Source organism: Ahaetulla prasina, chromosome 18, assembly GCF_028640845.1.
Source record: "Ahaetulla prasina isolate Xishuangbanna chromosome 18, ASM2864084v1, whole genome shotgun sequence".
In the NCBI taxonomy this organism is placed as follows: Eukaryota; Metazoa; Chordata; class Lepidosauria; order Squamata; family Colubridae; genus Ahaetulla; species Ahaetulla prasina.
The window spans coordinates 9149255-9169310 of record NC_080556.1 but is presented as its reverse complement, the minus strand read 5'-3'; the positions used below and the strand labels follow the sequence as shown (position 1 = coordinate 9169310).

Below are 20056 nucleotides of genomic sequence, written 5' to 3'. Positions count from 1 at the left end.
AGGCGCTCTCGCCATCTGGGCATGTACCAGTTGGTTTTCACGGGTGCCGGAGAGCCAGAAAACGGTCTGAAAAATGACCTAGGGCCATGATGGCAGAGCCTTCTTTGCAGGCACATGTGCTCTCGCCATCTGGGCATGTACCAGTTGGTTTTCACGGGTGCCGGAGAGCAGAAAACGGTCTGAAAAATGACCTAGGGCCATGATGGCAGAGCCTTCTTTGCAGGCACATGTGCTCTCGCCATCTGGGCATGTACCAGTTGGTTTTCACGGGTGCCGGAGAGCAGAAAACGGTCTGAAAAATGACCTAGGGCCATGATGGCAGAGCCTTCTTTGCAGGCACATGTGCTCTCGCCATCTGGGCATGTACCAGTTGGTTTTCACGGGTGCCGGAGAGCAGAAAACGGTCTGAAAAATGACCTAGGGCCATGATGGCAGAGCCTTCTTTGTAGGCACATGCGCTCTCGCCATCTGGGCATGTACCAGTTGGTTTTCACGGGTGCCGGAGAGCGAGAAAACGATCTGAAGAATGACCAAAAAAAACCCCAGGCCGTTTTCTGGGGCTTTTGGGGGGGGCGTTTTGGGGCCACTTTCCAGCTATTTTTGGCCCTAAAAATAGCCTGAAAAACAGTCTGGAAATGGTCCCCAAAAACGACAAAAAAAAAAAAAAGGCATGCACGCACTGCCCGGCTGGTCTTGAGGTTTCCAATGCTCTGGCGCATGCATATGCAAACACATGCATGCACATTCTGGTTTCGGCACTGGTTTGCCATCACTGATATAGGGTTTCCTGCTTAAGCAGGGGGTTGGACTAGAAGACCTCCATGGTCCCTCCCAATTTTGCTACTCTGTTCTGCATTTTGCTTCTCTCCCGAAGATCTTTGTGGATCTGCTTGTTTTCTGAGGCTAGTCATGATATCTTTAGGTCTTGTTCTCGTTTATTAACAAGCATCATTTGAACCCAGTTGGAGGGCTCCGAGGGTTGGGGCGGAGGAAGCAGTTCTTTCTCTTTGCGTCGGCTGATAAAAATCAAAGCAAATTCTCCATTTAAGATGCAGGATGAAGGCAGAAATGCGATTTTTTTTTCCTCCCCTCCTCTTCCCTTTGAGCAATTTTTCCCCTTCTTCTTCTTCTTCTTTTTCTTCTTCTTCTTCTTTTTTTTTTTGCTGTCATTTAGGGAAATAAATTTCAGCTTCAGTAGCATCCACGGTGTCTTTGATGGGAGCATTGTTTTCAGGAAAAAGCTCCAGGCGAAGTCAAAATCGGCTCGACGTTTTTTTTTTTTTTTTTTGAGAATGGAAAGGGAGCGGATCTGTTCGTCTGTTGAGAAGGGGAAAAAAAGCTTAGCTCTTCTTAGGTCTTCAAGACCAGCAGACCTTGGAAAACAACCGATTGATGGAAGCTTCTCAGAGCCAATAAGGAGGCATTGTTGGGAGAACTATCTCCTGCAGTCGTAGTTGGTCCATCTCTGCAAAGGCAGGAAGAAAGTTCATCTTGCTGTTAAGCCAAATTCCCAAATATTTGACTTTTTTCGTTATCTGCATGCCCGTCTTTTCCATCAATTCGTTCTTCGGTTGATTTGTAAAGTCCTGTGATGACCCGAGGTGCGACACAAAGGCAACGCAGCCAGAGGACCGATAGGAGTCCTTTTATTATCACCCAACTGTGCCCCCAATGTCCTTTTCAACTCTCCGACCTGGAGAGAGAGCTCTTCCACCAACCTGTCATAGTCTTTGGCTGGCAATATTTCAGTCCCAAACGTTGTAAGCGGAAAACTTCTAACAAAAAAAATCCAACAAGGCAAGACCAGGTTAATTAATCCAGCAGGGCAAGCAAAATAAGGAATTCCACAAGTAAAATAGCACGGCAATAAATCAAGCCCGTTGGGAGGATGGCAGGATTCCAAGAAACACCAGATAAACTCAACGTTTGTTCCTGACAAACGCCCCTCCCATTTGCCTCTCCTTTTAAACTCCAGCAGCACCTGTGCCTTGTAAAGAAGATCGGGTCCCTTCTCTCCCTCGTAAGCCACGCAACTCACCTTGCTCTCTTCTCCGTTCCTCCCTGCGCTGCCTAGGATGAGGAGAGGGTGGACCTTAGTCTTCATCTGAACCCCCTCTCCCTTGTTCTACCTCTCCCCTGCTCTGCCCAGCCTGACTTTGCCCTTCCCCAGTTTTTTCCACAGCCAACGGAACCACTCTCTCACTCTGTTCCTCTTCCCCTTCAGATTCAGACTCCGACAGGGGCATGACAAGTTCTTGGTATTATAAAATACAAAATACAAAAGTAAATAAAGGAACAATGAGGAGGAAAGGGGGAAGAGAAGTGAGGAAAGGTAGGGAAAAAAGAAAAGAAAAAAGAAACGTTGACTTCCAACTCTCTGTGGCAGTAAAATAAGGCATTTAGCATCAAAACACAGCTTTTTTGTTTTCCCATAGTAATATGAACAAGTCATTTCTATAAAAAAACAATCTCTCAGTCATCATCTCCCTTTTATGACCCCGTCATAATCCTTTGCGGGGTGGACTCAGTCTACACAACTGAGTGGAGCTGAATGTTTACTGGCCGGATGCTCTTCTTGTCACCAATGCAGAGTCTACAAAAATCTTATCCATCTAGTCTGTAAAAACCCCAAAGTCAACGTTACATTCTTTTCCACACCAAGCACGAAATTCGGAAAGCAGTTTCCACGCGGAAACAAGAGGCATTTCTGTTCTTTTCTTTAATCGGAGTAGTCAGTTTTGCCCTTTTCAGCCAACTTCCATCTACTTCTGCAACCGTGCTTCCGTGGTAGGTATCGAAGCGTCTTCCCAGTTTTGCGCGTACAATACAGAGATGCGTTTCACATAATTTTAACCACTGGTTCGCCGTGCACTGAAAATGTGAGTGTCCAAGCGAAGTGAAGCCTTTTGCGCATGTGCTTTGCTTCCGTGCGCGGCTTGCATGCGTGCACGCGGCTTAGAAAACGTGGCTAAATAAGACGGCATTGCGCTGGGACGGGTGGGCGGGCCCATCCGTAGGTTGCCACTACCGGTTCGCCTGAACCGGTCTGAACCGATAGTCTTGCTGCTGTCAACATGTGTAGTAACAAAGTTCCATTTTTTTTCTCCAATTCTTTTTCCATTAGTCCCTACCCTATCCTGAAAGTTTTGACGCACCGGTCAAGCCTCAGGTTTGATTCCAGAGGTCTCTAGGTCCAAGCTCTTAGCTTCTAACCCTGTGTCTGTCTCTGACCCATCTCTTGGTTTGGACTCAGAACAGAAAACAGGTACGCTTACACACCTGTGTCCCAGGTAGGCAAGGCAGCTGGAGGACTTGGGCAGAGGCCAAGTACAAATCCATCCCTGCAGTTGCCACTACCGGTTTGGCCGAACCGGTTTGAACCGATAGTCTTGCTGCTGTAAGTACGAATCCATCCCTGCAGTTGCCACTACCGGTTTGCCCGAACCGGTTTGAACCGATAGTCTTGCTGCTGTAAGTACGAATCCATCCCTGCAGTTGAAACAAAACGTGGTTTCTTCTGGTCCCCAGGAACTGCCGGAAGGGCATTGGTGGAGACCAAGAAAAAGTGAGCCCTTCTTGCTGAGTGTTCCTTTTCTTTTACTTCTTAAACCACCTCGCCCCATCGGGCTTCACTTAAGCCGATGTCCCTACAAGCGAGGGGAAGGGGGTCTTTGGCGAAGGGGGAGGGGCATTTGAAATGCTTTAGATATGGAAATCTTGGCCAGTTGTTTGCAATTTTCTACCCTCCAATAACCCGAACCTGATGGACTCAAATCGTTTCTAAGCCTCGATGTGATTTCCTACCTCTGAAAGTTTTAGAGCCCATCCAGAGATTGGGAGGCAAATGGTTTCCATAAGAGAAGAAAATACTTTTTTTCGGGGGTGTGGGAGGGAATTTGGATGGGGAGAAAAAGGCAGAATTTGTGTGGGGGGTGTGTGGTTTCTTTTTAAGGAATAAGCTTCCTTGCACCCGGGGCCCTTTCCCACACTTCGTAAATAACTTTTTATTTATTTTTTTGTAATTATTCTTATACGTCAAGGGTGCCTATCAAGAGTCAGGAAGGATCAAATAATCCTCTTTTCGTCGCCACAATCTTATTAAAAGGCAAGGGCGTTTAAAAAAAAAAAAAAGTGCTTCAAGGCGGCCTCCGATTTTGGCCCGTGAAAAACAAACCCACCCTCATTACAAAAGGATTTTTGATTTTTGTACTGAGCGATAATAGCCAAGCAATAACCAACGGGGTGGGGAAAATTTGGAATCCGAGTGGGATTTCAAGACCTCTTCATTTTTATATTGGCTTCCATCCAGTGGTGGTGGTATTCAGCCGGTTCTATACGGTTTGCCCGAACCGGTAGCGGGACATCATCACGTCCCGGTTTGGACGTTCTGCGTGTGTGCGGAAGGCTCTGCGCATGCGCTCACATTTGACAACCGGTAGCAAAGGTCAGGGAATACCACCCCTGCTTCCATCGCCTCTTACTGGGAGCTTTACCGCAGTTTTAGAGACAAAGCGAGTTTGCTAAGCGAAAGCTTAGCGCCGATCCATGTTTGTTTCTCCAGAGTCTGCAAAGCAATTCATATTGAAGGAATTCACCGGGGAATGTTTGATCTGAATCATCTTTCAATGATTCGTCTTTAAATGAATCATCCAGCTGCGACAAGCTGGCCACAGAGAGGTCCTCTTTTGCAATTAGAGCTGGCCACTGGCCTGAGTAGAGAAATATGACCGTTCTAAGTGACCCGGTCAAAGGAGATCACAACTTGAATTTTCCTTCTGCACCAGTGGTGGGTTGCTACCGGTTCGCCCCGGTTTGGGCATACCGGTAGCGGCGGCGAGACGTTCCGCCTACCCGCCCAGACGTCATCAAAAATTCTCTGCCATGCTACTGGTAGCGAACTGGTAGCGCCGGGAATTGAAACTCACTACAGTTCTGCACCTAAGCTCATTCCCCTCTCCTGGAGAACATCCAGGTGTTCTCCTGGATCTTTGTCTCCGTCGGTCAACGGACCAGGCTGAAACCTTGGATCCTTTTAAGAAAGAGGGGGTATCTTCAGCTCCGCCATGAATGAGGGATGCTGGGAACTGTAGTTTACCCCTTTCTGAAGGACCAGAAGAAGGCCCATGTTGACTCAACAGGATACCACCCCAACATGGGTCAAAGACCCTCTATCTGGGTCTGTTTGCCCTTCGGGAGCCCATCCCTCAGCCTTCCCCTTTTTTTTGCCTCCTCCTCCTCCTCCTCCTCTCACTTGGCAAACCTAGAAGCCGACATCCGCTGGCCGCCGCGATCTGTCAGCGTGACTTAATACGTACCGCTAATTAAGAAATAAGTTGCTGGGCAGGTTCCGCAGCAATCATTTAAGAGAGTTTACTAACCACGGTCGGCTGCTTAAAAAATCATCATTACACCATGCCACTTACGGGCAGAAAATTTCTCGTTTTCTGCTTTTCACCGGCCTCACCCTGGAATCTTGGTCGGGCTTTATTTATAAATTTGCACTCAAACAATAGCAATAAGGCCATTCCTAGAGTGTTGCAAATCAGAAATTTGTCAACGTGGTTCCCCGCACCCACCCACCCTCTGCACCCGCCACCTTGCAGGGGTAACGTTTCCCCCCCTCTCTCTCTTTTTTTTTTGGCTTGGGAACTGTGGCCAGCTGGGAAAAAGGGGACTAGCAAGGGGGCAAGGGGGGCGGGGAGCAGGACGAAGATTGATTGGAGCCAAGGGGGGGGCGAGCAGTGTGCGGAGAGAGGGGGGAAGCTAAAACTCAGCCCCTTTTACAAGGAGGAGCTGCATTGAGCGCCGTTGCAAGGACGTTTCGACCGACCCTCTGAGTTCGCATCCTGCAAACGACACTTAAAACCCAAATTTGGCTTCGATTGCAAGACCCCCGAGGCTCAGACTTGGCTCCCCCACCATGAACCCCCCCTCCCCATTGCCCAGGGCACCCCTCGGACATCCCCAACCAAAGCTTGGACGGCAGGGTTTATTTTAAATGCACAGTGTTCTTTAGAAGCGAATTGGGTGCGTGGGTGGGTTTCTTGGGGACTTTCAGATTATTTCTTAAAGGTTTTCAGTGTCGGTTCCCGCTTTGCTGTGACCTCCGCAGGGCCTCGGTTTACCAAAAATGATTCTCCCCACCCACCCACCCTCAAAACCTTCTGGGGTGGGGTCCACCAAAACCCACTCCCAGCATCCTCTTTGGAGGCCTTGTCTGGGCAACGAAGCATGAACGGTCAATATTTCTATTACGCAGTCATCTTTGGCATGGGTGGGGGAATAAGGTAGACGTGTTTAACGGAGTGGTTTTTCTTCCGTTTATTTTATTTCTTAAACCCCATCCTCCTCAACTCCTGGTGTAGTCAGTGTAGTCAGTGGGACTCTGAGGTCTTGTGTCTTTTGTCCCCCAATTGTTCACAAACTCCCCCCTCCCACTTTTTGCTTCTGAGGCTTCCCAAGCAGACATAGGCTTCACATACTGCAACAACCGGTTTGCCCAGCACCGGAAATGTGAGTGGCCGCCATCTGTGCAGGCTGTCGGCCCGTGCGCGCGGCATCAAAAACTCAGCGATGTAGGACGGGATTGCGCCCGGGCGCAAGCGGCAGGTCGCTACTACCGATTCGCCTGCAAAAAAATTTGCCGAACCGGCTGAATCCCACCACTGTCGGCAAGGTTGATCTGAGGGTTTTGCAAACCTCCAGCAATGAGTTATAATTTGCTTTTTAAGGTGGGCAAAACCTGCTGGAGGATAGAAGAAGATATTATTAGTCCCTTTTGTTAAAATGAGTGACACGCTAGCATGAAAGGACAATTCCAGGAGTAAAATCACGTCTCAAGTAAGTGGGACACGGGATGGCCTTACCTGCTCTCGCCTCACATGTTTTTCTCTCTGTGAGATGAATCGCTCAACCTTTGGATGTGGGGAGAGCTTACTTTCCCTTGCAAACCCCCACGTTCTTCCTCTTTTGATCGTCATCAACAGATGGAAAAAAATCCAGAAGCTCCGTGAATCCGCCTAGGGTCCGTCTCTTGAGCTTGGAGTGAACTCCTAGGACAGTTACCAATTTGACGTTGCTAAATCGTTCAACCGGATTTGCACCCCTGAATTAGATTGGTTATGTTTTTCCACCAGGTGCATTGCTTCATTTGGACAGACAGGTCAAAACGTGGCCCTCTCCAGGCTGGTATTAGTAAAAGGGGCTTTTGGATCCACGAAAGTTGAGTATTGCCGTGTTTATTTTCCTACATGGAAAGTAATTACTTCACGGCTAAGATATGAGCGTCCTTAACAGTTCGAGCTTAGTTCTACCAATAATGGGTATAGTGGACAGAAAAGGTTTTTCCAATGTCTATCTCAAGATGTGATTTTAGGGCCCGTTCAACTTTCTTGGTCTTTTCTGAACTCTCCTTTCAATTTCAGTTAGGACTAGAACTTCAGTCGGTAAGCAAGGTGATAAAACTAGTCTAGTGAAGAGAAGGACCAGGGGAGACAGGATAGCCTCTTCCAATATTTGAGGGGCTGCCACAGAGAGGAGGAAGGGGGTGAAGTTATTCTCCAAAGCACCCGGAGACCAGACTAGGAATAATGGATGGAAACTGACCAAGGAGAGATTCAGTCTAGAAATAAGGAGAAATTTTCTGACAGTGAGAAACAATCAATCCATGGAACAGAAGTTGCCTTCGGAAGTTGTGGGAGCTTAATCACTGGAGGCTTTCAAGAAGAGACTGGGCTGCCATCTGTCAGAAATCTGCTTGACTGGGGGGTTGGATTAGATGACCTTCAAGGTCCCTTCCAACTCTTGTTAATCTGCTTATCAGAAGCCAGCTGGAAAGGTTGCAGATGGCAAGTCAGATGGCCCCCAGAACCTCCCAACCAACCAACATACATACATACATAAGTGTTGATTGCCAAGGGCCCAAATTTGGATCATATTATGGCTGTAAGGATGCTGCAAAAGTACAACAGTAGTGGGTTTCAAATTTTTTTACTACCGGTTCTGTGGGTGTGGCTTGGTGAGCGTGGCTTGGTGGGTGTGGCAGGGGAAGGATACCGCAAAATCCCCATTCCCACCCCACTCCAGGGGAAGGATACTGTAAAATCTCCATGCCCTCCTCAATCCAGGGGAAGGATACTGCAAAATCCCCATTTCCTCCCGATCAGCTGGGACTCGGGAGGCAGAGAATAGATGGGGGCAGGGCCAGTCAGAATTTTTACTACCAGATCTCCGAACTACTCAAAATTTCCGCTACCGGTTCTCCAGAACTGGTCAGAACCTGCTGAAACCCGCCTCTGAAGCGTGAGGACTGGAGGAAAGAAAATAAGGAGGTGTGTTTGTAGACCCTTGAAAGACTCCAGCTGCTGGATTATCATTTTCAGAAGACCGACATCGAGAATAAACACATTTTTAATATTTTAGCACAGAAGTACCCCTTAGGGTGCTCATTGGCTAAGGCTGAATTTCCCCCCACACTCGCTGTTCAGAAACAACTAGCGAAATATCCCCTATTTAAAACAAGTTCGCGCTCACAAATTAGACTCAACAAGTCCTGTGTTTTCCCTTTTAATAAACAATTTTCCTATTAACGGGGTTTTTCAATACCCATTTTAAGCCCTTTCTATTGGGGGAAAAAAAAAAACCAGAACAAAAAACAGGTCCGTTGCTTGCATCGCTTGCTCTGTGCATCATTTTCTAGGAAAAAAAATGGATTAATTATAAATACTGTATGTGGTTGGGAAACCTCTGGAGTTGTTGTTGTTGTTTGTTTTTTTAAAACAATTGCAAAAAAAGAAAAGAAAAGAACTTGCTTGGCACGGATGGTTAAATCTGCTGTGTCGACATCCCTTCTCCTTTTTCAGGACTTTTTCGAAAATAGGAAATTGGGGGTTAGTGATGGAGTGATGGTTAATGTACAGGGATTATTGAAGATGTATAAATATAATTAATGTACGGTTGGGTCTGCCCAGTTGCCATTTTAGAACGGTGGGGAGGGAAAAAAGAGAGAGTAGGAGGTAGGAAAGAGGAGAAGAGGAAGGAAGAGGGGTAGAAGAGGGAGAAGGAGTGTAGGGTGGAGGGAGGAGAGGAGGTAGATAAGAGAAGGAGAGGAAGGTTTGGAAAGTAAAAGAAGGTAGAAGAGGGAAGAGTGTTAAAAAGGGGGGTGGTGACTGGGCAGGCCCGACTAATTGTATATAACTGTACATTGGATGAATTATTTGATATGATTGTAAAAATAAAACTTTTTTATAAAAAAGAAAAAAAAGAAAATAGGAACTTGCAAAAAAGAAAAAGAAAAAGAAAAGAAAAGCAAGGAGCCAAGCTTAAAATTTAAGGAGCGCGGGTCAAACAAGATGGGTAGAATTTTAGTGTGCAAATTTGGCCCTGCCCGAAAATCCCTGCACAAGCATCGTTTCTGGGGCTGGGAAATGAGCATCTTTCTTTGTTTGTTTCTAATTTTTAGCAGAGAAAGAAGTTTTAGAAATAAGTAAGCGCGAGACCCGGAAGATGTTTTATCTCGCTCCTTAGTGGAGTTTTCCCCCTTCCTCCTCCTCCTCCTCCTCCTCCTCCTCCTTTTCTCCCTGTAAGCGACCCTCCTCGCCCGCCGCCCCCAATGCCTTTTTCCAGGCCACTGAAGGGGTCTCTTAATATTCAAGCCATACCTTCTCCTGCAGGCGCATCAAGGGGTTGACATGGGCCGCTTTATTGAATATCACTTTGCAAAGCTGTCAGCAGGACATTCAGTGCCCTGCGGCCCCCTAAGGTGCCCGTCCAGGCAGTTCTAAAGAGATTCGCACCAAACAGGGGGAGAAAATGATGGGGAGATCACTCTCTCTCTCTCTCTCTTTCTCTCTCTCGCTCTCTCTCTCGCTCTCTCTGTCTCTCTCTCTCTTTCTTTTCTTTTCTGATTTTTGTCCAAGGTGAGACAATGCAGGCGGGAGAAAGAGCAACAGAGGACGGGTGATAAAGGGCCCAACGACGCAGGGATATCTTTCTTTTCACTTGGCACCCCGATTCTTTTCTTCTTCTTTTTTTTTTCCTTTCTGTCACTTCCATTCTCTTCTCCCTCTTTTTCTTTCCCGCCTTTTTTTTTTTTTTTGCTCTGGGAAGGAAGGAGAGGCGGACGGTTCAGTCGCGAGGACTGTCACTCTCTTTGTTCGGTATTGTTTCTCTTTTAAAGCCAGCTCCCTTTCTAAGCCCTTCTGTCTTTCTTTCTTTCTTTCTTTCTTTCTTTCTTTCTTTTTCTTTCTTTCTTTCTTTCTCTTTCTTTCCTCCCTCCCTCTTTCTTTCTTTCTTTCTTTCCTTCCTTTCCTTCCTCCCTCCCTCCCTCTTTTTTCTTTCTTCCCTTTCCTTTCCTTCCTTCCTTTCCTTCCTCTTTCTTTCTTTCTTTCTTTCTTTCTTTCTTTCTTCCCTTTCCTTCCCTTTCCTCCCTCTTTCTTTTTCTTTCTTTCTTCCCTCCCTCCCTCCCTTTCTTTCTTTTCTTCCTTCCTTCCTTCCTTTCTTTCCTTCCTTCCTCCCTCTTTCTTTCTTTCTTTCCATTCCTCCCTCTTTCTCTTTCTTTCTTCCCTCTTTCTTTCCCTCTTCCTTCCTTCCCCCCTTTATTCCTTTCCTTCCCAATGCCAGCAGTTCGATTCTGACCGGCTCAAGGTTGATTCATCCTTCCATCCTTCCGAGGTGGGTCAAATGAGGACCCAGATTGTTTGGGGGCCAGAGGCTGGCTCTGTAAACTGCTTAGAGAGGGCTGTAAAAGCATCTGTGAAATGGTATATAACTCTTAAGTACCCTTCCTTCCTTCCTTCTTTCCTTCCTTCCTTCCTTTCCTTCCTTTCTCCCTCTTTCTTTCTATCTTTCTTTCTTCCCTTCCCTTTCCTCCCTCTTTCTCTTTCTTCCTTTTCTCCCTCTTTCTTCCTTTCTTTCCTTCCTTCCTTTCTTTCCTTCCTTCCTTCCTCTTTCTTTCTTCCCTTTCCTTCCCTTTCCTCCCTCTTTCTCTTTCTTTCTTTCCTCCCTCTTTCTTTCTTTCTTTCCTTCCTTCCTTTCCTTCCTTCCTGCTTCTTTTTTTCTTTCTTTCTTTCCTTGCTTCCTTCTCTCATTTTTCCCTCCTTCCTTTTCCTTCCTTCCTTCCCCCCTTTATTCCTTTCCTTCCCAATGGTTAGAATGCAGTATTGTAGGCTAACTCTGCCCACTGCCAGCAGTTTGATTCTGACCGACTCAAGGTTGACTCATCCTTCCATCTTTCCATCCTTCCGAGGTGGGTAAAATGAGGACCCAGATTGTTGGGGGCCAGAGGCTGGCTCTGTAAACCACTTAGAGAGGGCTGTAAAGCACTACGAAGTGGTATATAAATCTAAGTTTAAGTGCCATTGTTAAGTGCGATTCTTGGGGACGCCTCTGGGACAACTATTGAAAAAAGAATGATCTTCTACGCAGCATACGCTATTCCGCCCAAAACCTTGTAAACTCAGAAACGGGCATTGCAGCTTCGGTTACAGTTGGCTAGTTCCAGGCGCTGCATTGGCCATTGATAAGGTGCCTCTGACGCTCATCCCCAGCTGAGCTTTAAATGACTTTTTTCATTTTTCTAGTCCCGCCGTCTTGTCTGTTTGGTATTCTCGGGCCTCCTTGCCAATGTGCGTTCTCATTCTGCTGCAACCGAATTACTAGATTAAAACGCATATCAACGATTACACTATATATATATATATAAATAATAAATATAAATATATTTATATATAAATATATAAATATATATATATATAATAAATATTATTTATTATATATTATATATATATAATTTTACCCCCTTCACCTCCAGGTTTCGTGCCACGCAAAACCTTAAATTATGTTAAAGTGTAATCAAAACTTGCCTGGAGGGCAGGAATAGGAGGAGAGAGGTTGGGGGGAAGAAGAAGAAGACGACGAAATGAGTCAGATGCATTTTGGTTCTGTCTAGCAATCGAGAACTTCATCTTGGCAGTTAAAGAAGAATAAACTATGTCAAGGGTAGAGTTGTATTTACTTTGCAGGATATCGTTTGGTCCAGATCGCCACCTCATCTCTCATGTTGGAAGAAGCAATGGGTGGAAACTGATCAAGGAAAGAAGCAACTTAGAACTAAGGAGAAATTTCCTGACAGTTAGAACAATTAATAAGTGGAACGACTTGCCTGCAGAAGTTGTGAATGCTCCAACACTGGAAATTTTTAAGAAAATGTTGGATAACCATCTGACTGAGATGGTGTAGGGTTCCTGCCTAGGCAGGGGGTTGGACTAGAAGGCCTCCAAGGTCCCTTCCAACTCTGTTGTTATGTTATGATTACAATATATATATATATATATATATATATATATGTAGGTCTTTGGTTGTTCGGGTTTTCTCCCGTGTAAAATTAGAAGTGTCTTGGCGACGTTTCGACGAAGTCTCATTCGTCATCTTCAGGCTTCAGCTTCGTGCTTCTGGGAGCAATGTGTGAATGCAGCTGTTTCTTCCTTTTTAAGGAAATGCTAGTGGGGGTTTGAACTGATTGGGTGGGAGCTTGGCTGTGCTCTGATTGGATGGAGGTTTTTTTGTGCTCTGATTGGCTGGGTGTGTGTCCTGTCTGGGTGGGGGTTTGGTTGTGCTCAGATTAGTCTGAGTTGCAGGGGGATTTGAGCTGGTGAGCTGCATTGCTGTTGTTTGGCTTCGTGTTTGTGGTCGTGCTACATCTTCATAGTGGGTGTCTGTCTGCTGTATGTATGGATTGGAGGGGTTTGAAATGGCACAACCAAACCCCCACCCAAACAGGACACACCCCCAGCCACTCAACTGTGCCCAGCTCCTGCAACCAAAGTAAACAGACCAGGGAGTTATCTGCAACTCACCACCCCAAACACTGTTTTTCGTTGGATAATAGCATAATAGCATAATAGCAGTGACGAGGCGGATTCTTCTGCATTTACAGGGCAGGACAGACTTATAATTATTCAGACAGTGTCACAAGTGACATCATTTAGGGGCTCCTGATTAAGAGTTATTGTTCTGTCCCCCTCCTCAGTCCAGGAGACACAAGCGATGACTTAACAAGCCGGCAACTATCAGCTCTGGTAGCAAACTAGAGAGCGTCTGCCAAGTGTCTCTGTTATCCCCCTTGATGCCGATGAGTCAGCCAGGAAACCAGGAACAAAGAGGACTTCAGCTCTAGTTCTCTCCCTCTAAGCAGTTGATTTGCTCGCCACGAAGGGGTATAGCAGCCCTTGCTGCTTTTATATCCTGTGGGGTGTGGCTCCATAACTCAGCACTTCCTAGGCCTGCCCCACCCCTGCTTCTGTTGCTCCCTCCTCTCCTGCCTACGAAACCTAGGGTCCAGCCAGGCCTGATTGCCATCAGCCGGGTCTGGAGGCGTGGCCTGGGGGGGAATAGTCAGGGGACGGAGGCCTCGTTATCTCTTCCACCTGGCCTGCCTCTGGCTCCTGGAGCTGAGCCAGGGAAGCCGGTGCTCCAGAGGTAAGTCCTGATGGCCCTTCCCCCTCACTTTCTGGCAGGGGGCCCTGCTCGGGGTGCGCAGACACAACAGTTATCAAGTCTTCCCAATGTGCTCACAAGCGCCGACTACCAGTTTCTCATCATCTTGGGACAACCGGTTCGCCCAGCACCGGAAATATGAGCGTGTGCGGCATCACACGCGTGCGGTGTCACAAAAACACTGTCCACACATGTGTGTGCCGTCAAAAACACAACTATATAAGATGGGATTGCGTCCGGGCGGGTCGCCACTACCGGTTCGTCCGAATCGATAACGAACCGGCTGAATACAATTTCTGGTCTTGGTGTCCTCCCACGGATTGCAACTCCGAACGTCTGCAGCCGGCGTGGCTGCTTCGATCAGGAATCTGGCAAGCGTGCTCCAGATTGGGAATCCTCAAGGGAAAGAAATTACGGCTATCCAGATGGGACCGGAAGGGAGGAGAGGCGAAGGAAAGGCAAGAGGAAGGGATCTGGTTTGGATTCTGCCTCTCCGAAGGCGCGAGCTCCCCGTCTTTTAATGAATGCGTCTCCATGTATAGCCTTCTGAAGGGTTCTTGAGGGAAACGAAGCCGTTCCTCGGTGCTCTTTGAGAGCCGGTAAAAAGATGGAGGGTCTCAGCGTGGCCAATTTCTGCCTAATCCTGTTGATTAATTTAACTTCAAGGGTTAGTGTCCCTCTGAAGTGAGGGAAGCATTGTACGGGTGTGAGCAGCGGGAAGGAGGACGGGGAGGGTGGGGGAAAGCAATTCTTCCTTCTCGCGTTGGATGGAGGCAGAAAGCAAGGGCTACTCGGGAGGAAGTGACATTCTGGAATAAGTCCGGGAAGAGCTTTTATCAGTCTTGGTCGGACTGAGAAGAGGGGTGTCAAACTCAAGGCCCGCAGGCCGAATCCAGCCCACGGGGTGCTTAAATCTGGCCCGCGGGGCAGGCCTGGAGATAGCAACTGACTGGCCTGCGGTGCCTCTGGCAGCCAAAAACGGGGCGCAGACAGAGGTGGGTTTCAATACTGTTACCACCGGTTCGCCCAGCACCGGAAATGTGAGCGTGCGTCGTCAAAAAAACAGTGATACAGGACGGGATTGCGTCCGGGCGAGTGGGCGGTACCCGCAGGTCACTACTACCGGTTCGCTTGAATCATGCCGAACCGGCTGAATCCCACCTCTGGCTCAGGGGCCACATACGGCCCCTCTATGACCCGTTTTTTGGCCGGCAAAATGCTTCTAGGAGTTGTGAGCGGTCCAACACTCGCAAGTTTTAAAGAAGAGATTGGATAACCATTTGTCTGAAATGCGATAGGGCTGTGATGGCGAATCGATGGCACGCGTGGAGCCATGTCGCCTGGTACGCACGGCTTCTCCTGTTCCTCTTCCAGGTTTCTGGCGTGCATGCGCGGGCGACGATCAGCTGACCTTTGTGTCTTTTCCTTGTTTATTTTAAGTCCTGCCACTGCACCAAACTCTTCTTTATTTTTTTACTAATTTGGGTCCCGTTATGAATGGTTCCTCCAAAATAAATACCAAATCATCAGCAAATGCTTGTACTTTATATTGTTCTTTTTTTTTTTTCATCTTCAGATCTTTTATTACCCGGTATTGTCTGGCCTGTCTGAGTAGGACTTCCAGCATTAATATTGTTCTGACCTAGGCTTCCTGAGACAGTAAAAAACACACAATTAGTCCCCAAAACCCTCTTTTTATTTCAACGGCTGTGAACTCTGTTCATTCACAGCCCGTCATGAGTCACAAATAGTTTGTAAAGAGTCCGACAGAAGTCTGCCGCAGTCCTTCGGGATAAGATCGATAAACACCCACCTTTATCTCCCCTGATATGCTGCCAAAGACCTAATTGGCAATTAGCTTTGCAAGGCCACACGGAGCACAGAGTCAAAACAGAGCTTCAGAATTTAAACCGACCAGAATGAACAAAGTTGCTTCCTACAAAGGCTCAGGTGCCTTTGCTCCTCCTTTATGTCTGGGGAATTCTGGATTTTTTTTAAAAAAAAATAATTAAGAAGAGCTAATGAAACTGGCTTGGTGAGTGACTAAGGAGCCTCCCCTGAAATTGAAATAATCTGGTTTTTTTCCAATTTAAACCCGTCTCTCCGTTGTTCCTCAACAGTTAACGCCCTTGAGAGAATAAATATAAAAATTAGAAATACAAATAGACGAGTGGGAATAGGGAATTATGTATTAATAGAGTTAATAAATAAATCAAGAAGAGGATTGTCATAGTGTTAGATATTTAATGTATCGGTATTAAGCTAGATGAATAGATGAAACAACGAATATGGCTGTCAACTTTTAACTGTGGTTGCACAAAATATTTGTACCCGGACGACACATTTTTTAATGGAAGATGGATTGTTTGTATTAAAAAAACAACAACAACCAGTTATGCCCTGTCTTCCCTTTTTAACCCTATTTTTCTCTTTTCTTTTTTCCTGCCCCCCCGCACTAACCAGGCGGTAGATTGGATGATGGTTCCGATGTCGAATCCGAACCGGATCTTCCTTTGAAGCGCAAACAACGCCGCAGTCGGACCACTTTTACGGCCGAGCAGCTGGAAGAGTTGGAAAAAGCCTTCGAAAGGACCCACTACCCAGACATCTATACTCGAGAAGAGTTGGCCCAGCGGACAAAGCTGACGGAGGCCCGCGTCCAGGTCAGCGAAAAACATCTGCCTTGGGTTGGGGGGGGGGTTGGAAGGGAAGCTGTGGGAACAGGCATGCCAAGGGGGCGCCAAGAATTTGAAAACTGGAATCGCCCCAGATGCAAACCGCCTCTTTAAAATTGTGCTTTGCTTTTTTTTTTTTTCCCCTGGGTGAAAAAAAATAATAATAATATTTCCTTTGTTTGCTTTCCCCATTGCATTGGGGAGCTGTTTCTCTCTGCAACACCGAATTACCGAGAATTTATTTAAAAAAATAAAAATAAAGAGGCAAGTCAGAGAGAAGGGATGGATTTAGCCAACCCTTTACAATTTGTATCATTTTTAGAAGGGTTAGGGTTAGGGTGGCTCAGTGGTTAAGACGCTGAGCTTGTCGATCGAAAGGTCGGCACTTCGGCGGTTCGAATCCCTAGTACCGCGTATAACCGGGTGAGCTCCCGTGACTTGTCCCAGCTTCTGCCAACCTAGCAGTTCGAAAGCACGTAAAAAATGCAAGTAGAAAAATAGGGACCACGTTTGGTGGGAAGGTAGCAGCGTTCCGTGCGCCTTTGGCGTTGAGTCATGCCAGCCACATGACCACGGAGACGTCTTCGGACAGCGCTGGCTCTTCGGCTTTGAAACGGAGATGAACACCGCTCCCTAGAGTCAGGAACGACTAGCACATATGTGCAAGGAGAACTTTTACCTTTACCTTACAATTTTAAAAATCTGGTTGATAAATCTAGGATCAACATGGCACAGGTGAGGATTGTGTCGTGAATGTCCGGAGTGAAATGCGAAGGAATTTATGCAAGGAGGAAGACAGGAATGGCACTTTGGGCATCTTATAAATTTAATTCACCATTCGTCTCAAGGGTTTTTGGGTGGAGAAAACTTTTTTCACTCTGCCACCTTGTGGGAAAACTCTGCGAGTCCCAGAGTTATATATTCCAGAGGGTTCACAAAGCAGCAACTTCTGTTTAATTCAATTTTAATTGTGCATTGGCACCTACGGAGTTTTGAAGGGACATTCACCTAGCCGGCGTCTTTATTGGCCTCTTAATGAAGTTTTTGGGACGACCGTCAATGAAAAATGGCCCCGATGGAAAGGGTGCGCAACTTGGGCGTTCTCCTGGATGGACAGCTGTCTTTTGAAGATCATTTGACGGCCGTCTCCAGGAGAGCTTTTTACCAGGTTCGCCTGGTCCACCAGTTGCGCCCCTTCCTAGACCAGGATGCCTTATGCACGGTCACTCATGCGCTCGTGACATCTCGCTTGGATTACTGCAACGCTCTCTACGTGGGGGCTCCCCTTGAAGGGCATCCGGAGGCTGCAGTTGGTTCAGAATGCAGCTGCGCGGGTGATAGAGGGAGTCCCTCGTGGCTCCCATGTTACACCAAACCTGCGCAGACTGCACTGGCTACCTGTGGCCTTTCGGGTGCGCTTCAAGGTTTTGGTTAGTATCTTTAAAGCGCTCCATGGCATAGGGCCGGGTTACTTACGGGTCCGCCTACTGCCACCGATTGCCTCCCACCGACCCGTACGCTCTCACAGAGAGGGACTCCTTGGGGTGCCGTCCGCCAGGCAGTGCCGACTGGCGACACCCAGGGGAAGGGCCTTCTCTGTGGGGGCTCCCACCCTCTGGAACGAGCTTCCCCCAGGGCCACGCCAACTTCCCGACCTCCGAACCTTCCGCCGCGAGCTTAAGACACATCTATTTATTTGCGCAGGGCTAGCCTAGGGTTTTTAGTTTTAAATTTAGTTTTAATGGGGTTTTATACTATTTTAGTGATATTTTAATTTCGGCCTAATTAATCAGTTTTTTAATTGTTGTTTTTATTTGTATTATTCTTATGTTTTTTTTTTGGCTGCACACCGCCCTGAGTCCTTTGGGAGATAGGGCGGTATAAAAATTTGAATAAATAAATAAAAATGAAACGTTTTGAGAAAGGCAGGGGATGTTTTGTTTTTTTAGCAAGGACAGCCTCTTTTTACCTGAAACATTTCAGCGTCCGCCGTGTTAGTTTAGGGAAAAGGGGGAAAATCTCTATCCAAAATCCAAAGCTGCAATTTGCAGGATTCCTTCTTCCACGTTCGTCCGTCTTTGCCAGCCCACTTCCAGCAGCTGTTCATTCCCCTGCGTTTCTCATGGGTTTCTCCCACCTCCTTCTGGCTCCGTCCGCATCTTCCCACCACTCTGCCCCCTTGAAAATTTTCTGGGTATCAAAAAAGGGATCTTTTTACTGGCTCCAGGAGACATCCTGGATGGCAGCGTGGAAAAAAAAACCGAGGAGCCAAAAAAACCTTTCCTTTTTCCCCTCCCCACTCTTCTCCCTTTTTCTTCTCTTAGTGACAAGGGAACCCAATGAAAAATTAGCCACGTGCAGGTTGATGTTTGGAGTTTCTCCGCTGGGGGAGAAAAATAAAAAACCAGAGTTTTGTTGAGGTTTCAAACCTTGAACCCAGGAATGGAGGAGCGAGGGGATGGTGGTAGGATGGCCAATGGAGAAGGGTAAGATCAGATAATGTCAGGTCACGTGTGTTGCCGCTTTTTTCTGTGAGCACACTGGCATACGCGACGGAATGAAATCCCGATGCCTGCTGTCAAAAGAAAATAAATGAGTCACCATACACATACATGCGCACACGTATACATATGCTATATATACACATGCACACAAATATATATATATGCATATATATAGACATATACACATACACATGAAATTTGAGATTTGTATTCTGAAGTATGTATGTATGTATAGGTGTGTGTGTGTGTGTGTATGTCTTTGGTTGTTCGGGTTTTCTCCCGTGTAAAATTGGAAGTGTCTTGGTATTAATTTGTACAAATAATTTATAAAGGATTGATTTATAAGTGAATAAATTAGCCTTTTGTTGTGTTCCTGGCTCGATTCTCTCCCAAGCAGTGGGAAGTTTCAAGAAACTATTTTTTGGTTTACACCGTAGAATAGAATAGAATAGAATAGAATAGAATAGAATAGAATAGAATAGAATAGAATAGAATAGAATAGAATAGAATAGAATAGAAAATAGAGTAGAGTAGAGTAGAATAGAAAATAGAGTAGAGTAGAGTAGAGTAGAGTAGAATAGAATAGAATAGAATAGAATAGAATAGAATAGAATAGAATAGAATAGAATAGAATAGAATTTTTTATTGTCCAAGTGTGACTGGAGACACAAGGAATTTGTCTCCGGTGCATATGCTCTCAGTGTACATAAAAGAAAAGATACCTTCATCAAGGTACAACATTTACAACACAATTGATGGTCAATATATCAATATAAATCATAAGGATTGCCAGCAACAAGTTATAGTCATACAGTCATAAATGGAAAGAGATTGGTGATGGGAACTATGAGAAGATTAATAGTAGTGCAGATTCAGTAAATAGTCTGACAGTGTTGAGGGAATTATTTGTTTAGCAGAGTGATGGCCTTCGGGAAAAAACTGTTCTTGTGTCTAGTTGTTCTGGTGTGCAGTGCTCTATAGCGTCGTTTTGAGGGTAGGAGTTGAAACAGTTTATGTCCAGGATGCGAGGGGTCTGTAAATATTTTCACGGCCCTCTTCTTGATTCGTGCAGTATACGAATAGAATAGAATAGAATAGAACATTGAAAATAGAAAATAGAAAATAGAAAATAGAAAATAAGAGTAGAGTAGAGTAGAGTAGAGTAGAGTAGAGTAGAGTAGAGTAGAGTAGAAAATAGAAAATAGAAAATAGAAAATAGAAAATAGAATAGAGTACAGTACAGTAGAAAATAGAATAGAATAGAATAGAATAGAATAGAATAGAATAGAATAGAATAGAATAGAATAGAATAGAATAGAATAGAATAGAATAGAATAGAATAGAATAGAATAGAATAGAATAGAATAAGAATTCTTTATTGGC

The 20056-nt window shown here is 46.0% G+C and overlaps 1 protein-coding gene across 7 annotated transcripts in view; it reads left to right on the top strand.

Annotated features, from left to right (window-relative positions):
- Window positions 1-20056, top strand: part of PAX7 (paired box 7) — a 145695-nt gene that overhangs the window by 53293 nt on the left and 72346 nt on the right. For all 7 annotated transcript variants that reach the window (XM_058160905.1, XM_058160903.1, XM_058160904.1 and 4 more), the window contains one exon: window positions 15958-16157. In XM_058160905.1, coding sequence (XP_058016888.1) covers window positions 15958-16157 — 200 coding nt within the window. The remainder of the gene's footprint in view (window positions 1-15957; window positions 16158-20056) is intronic.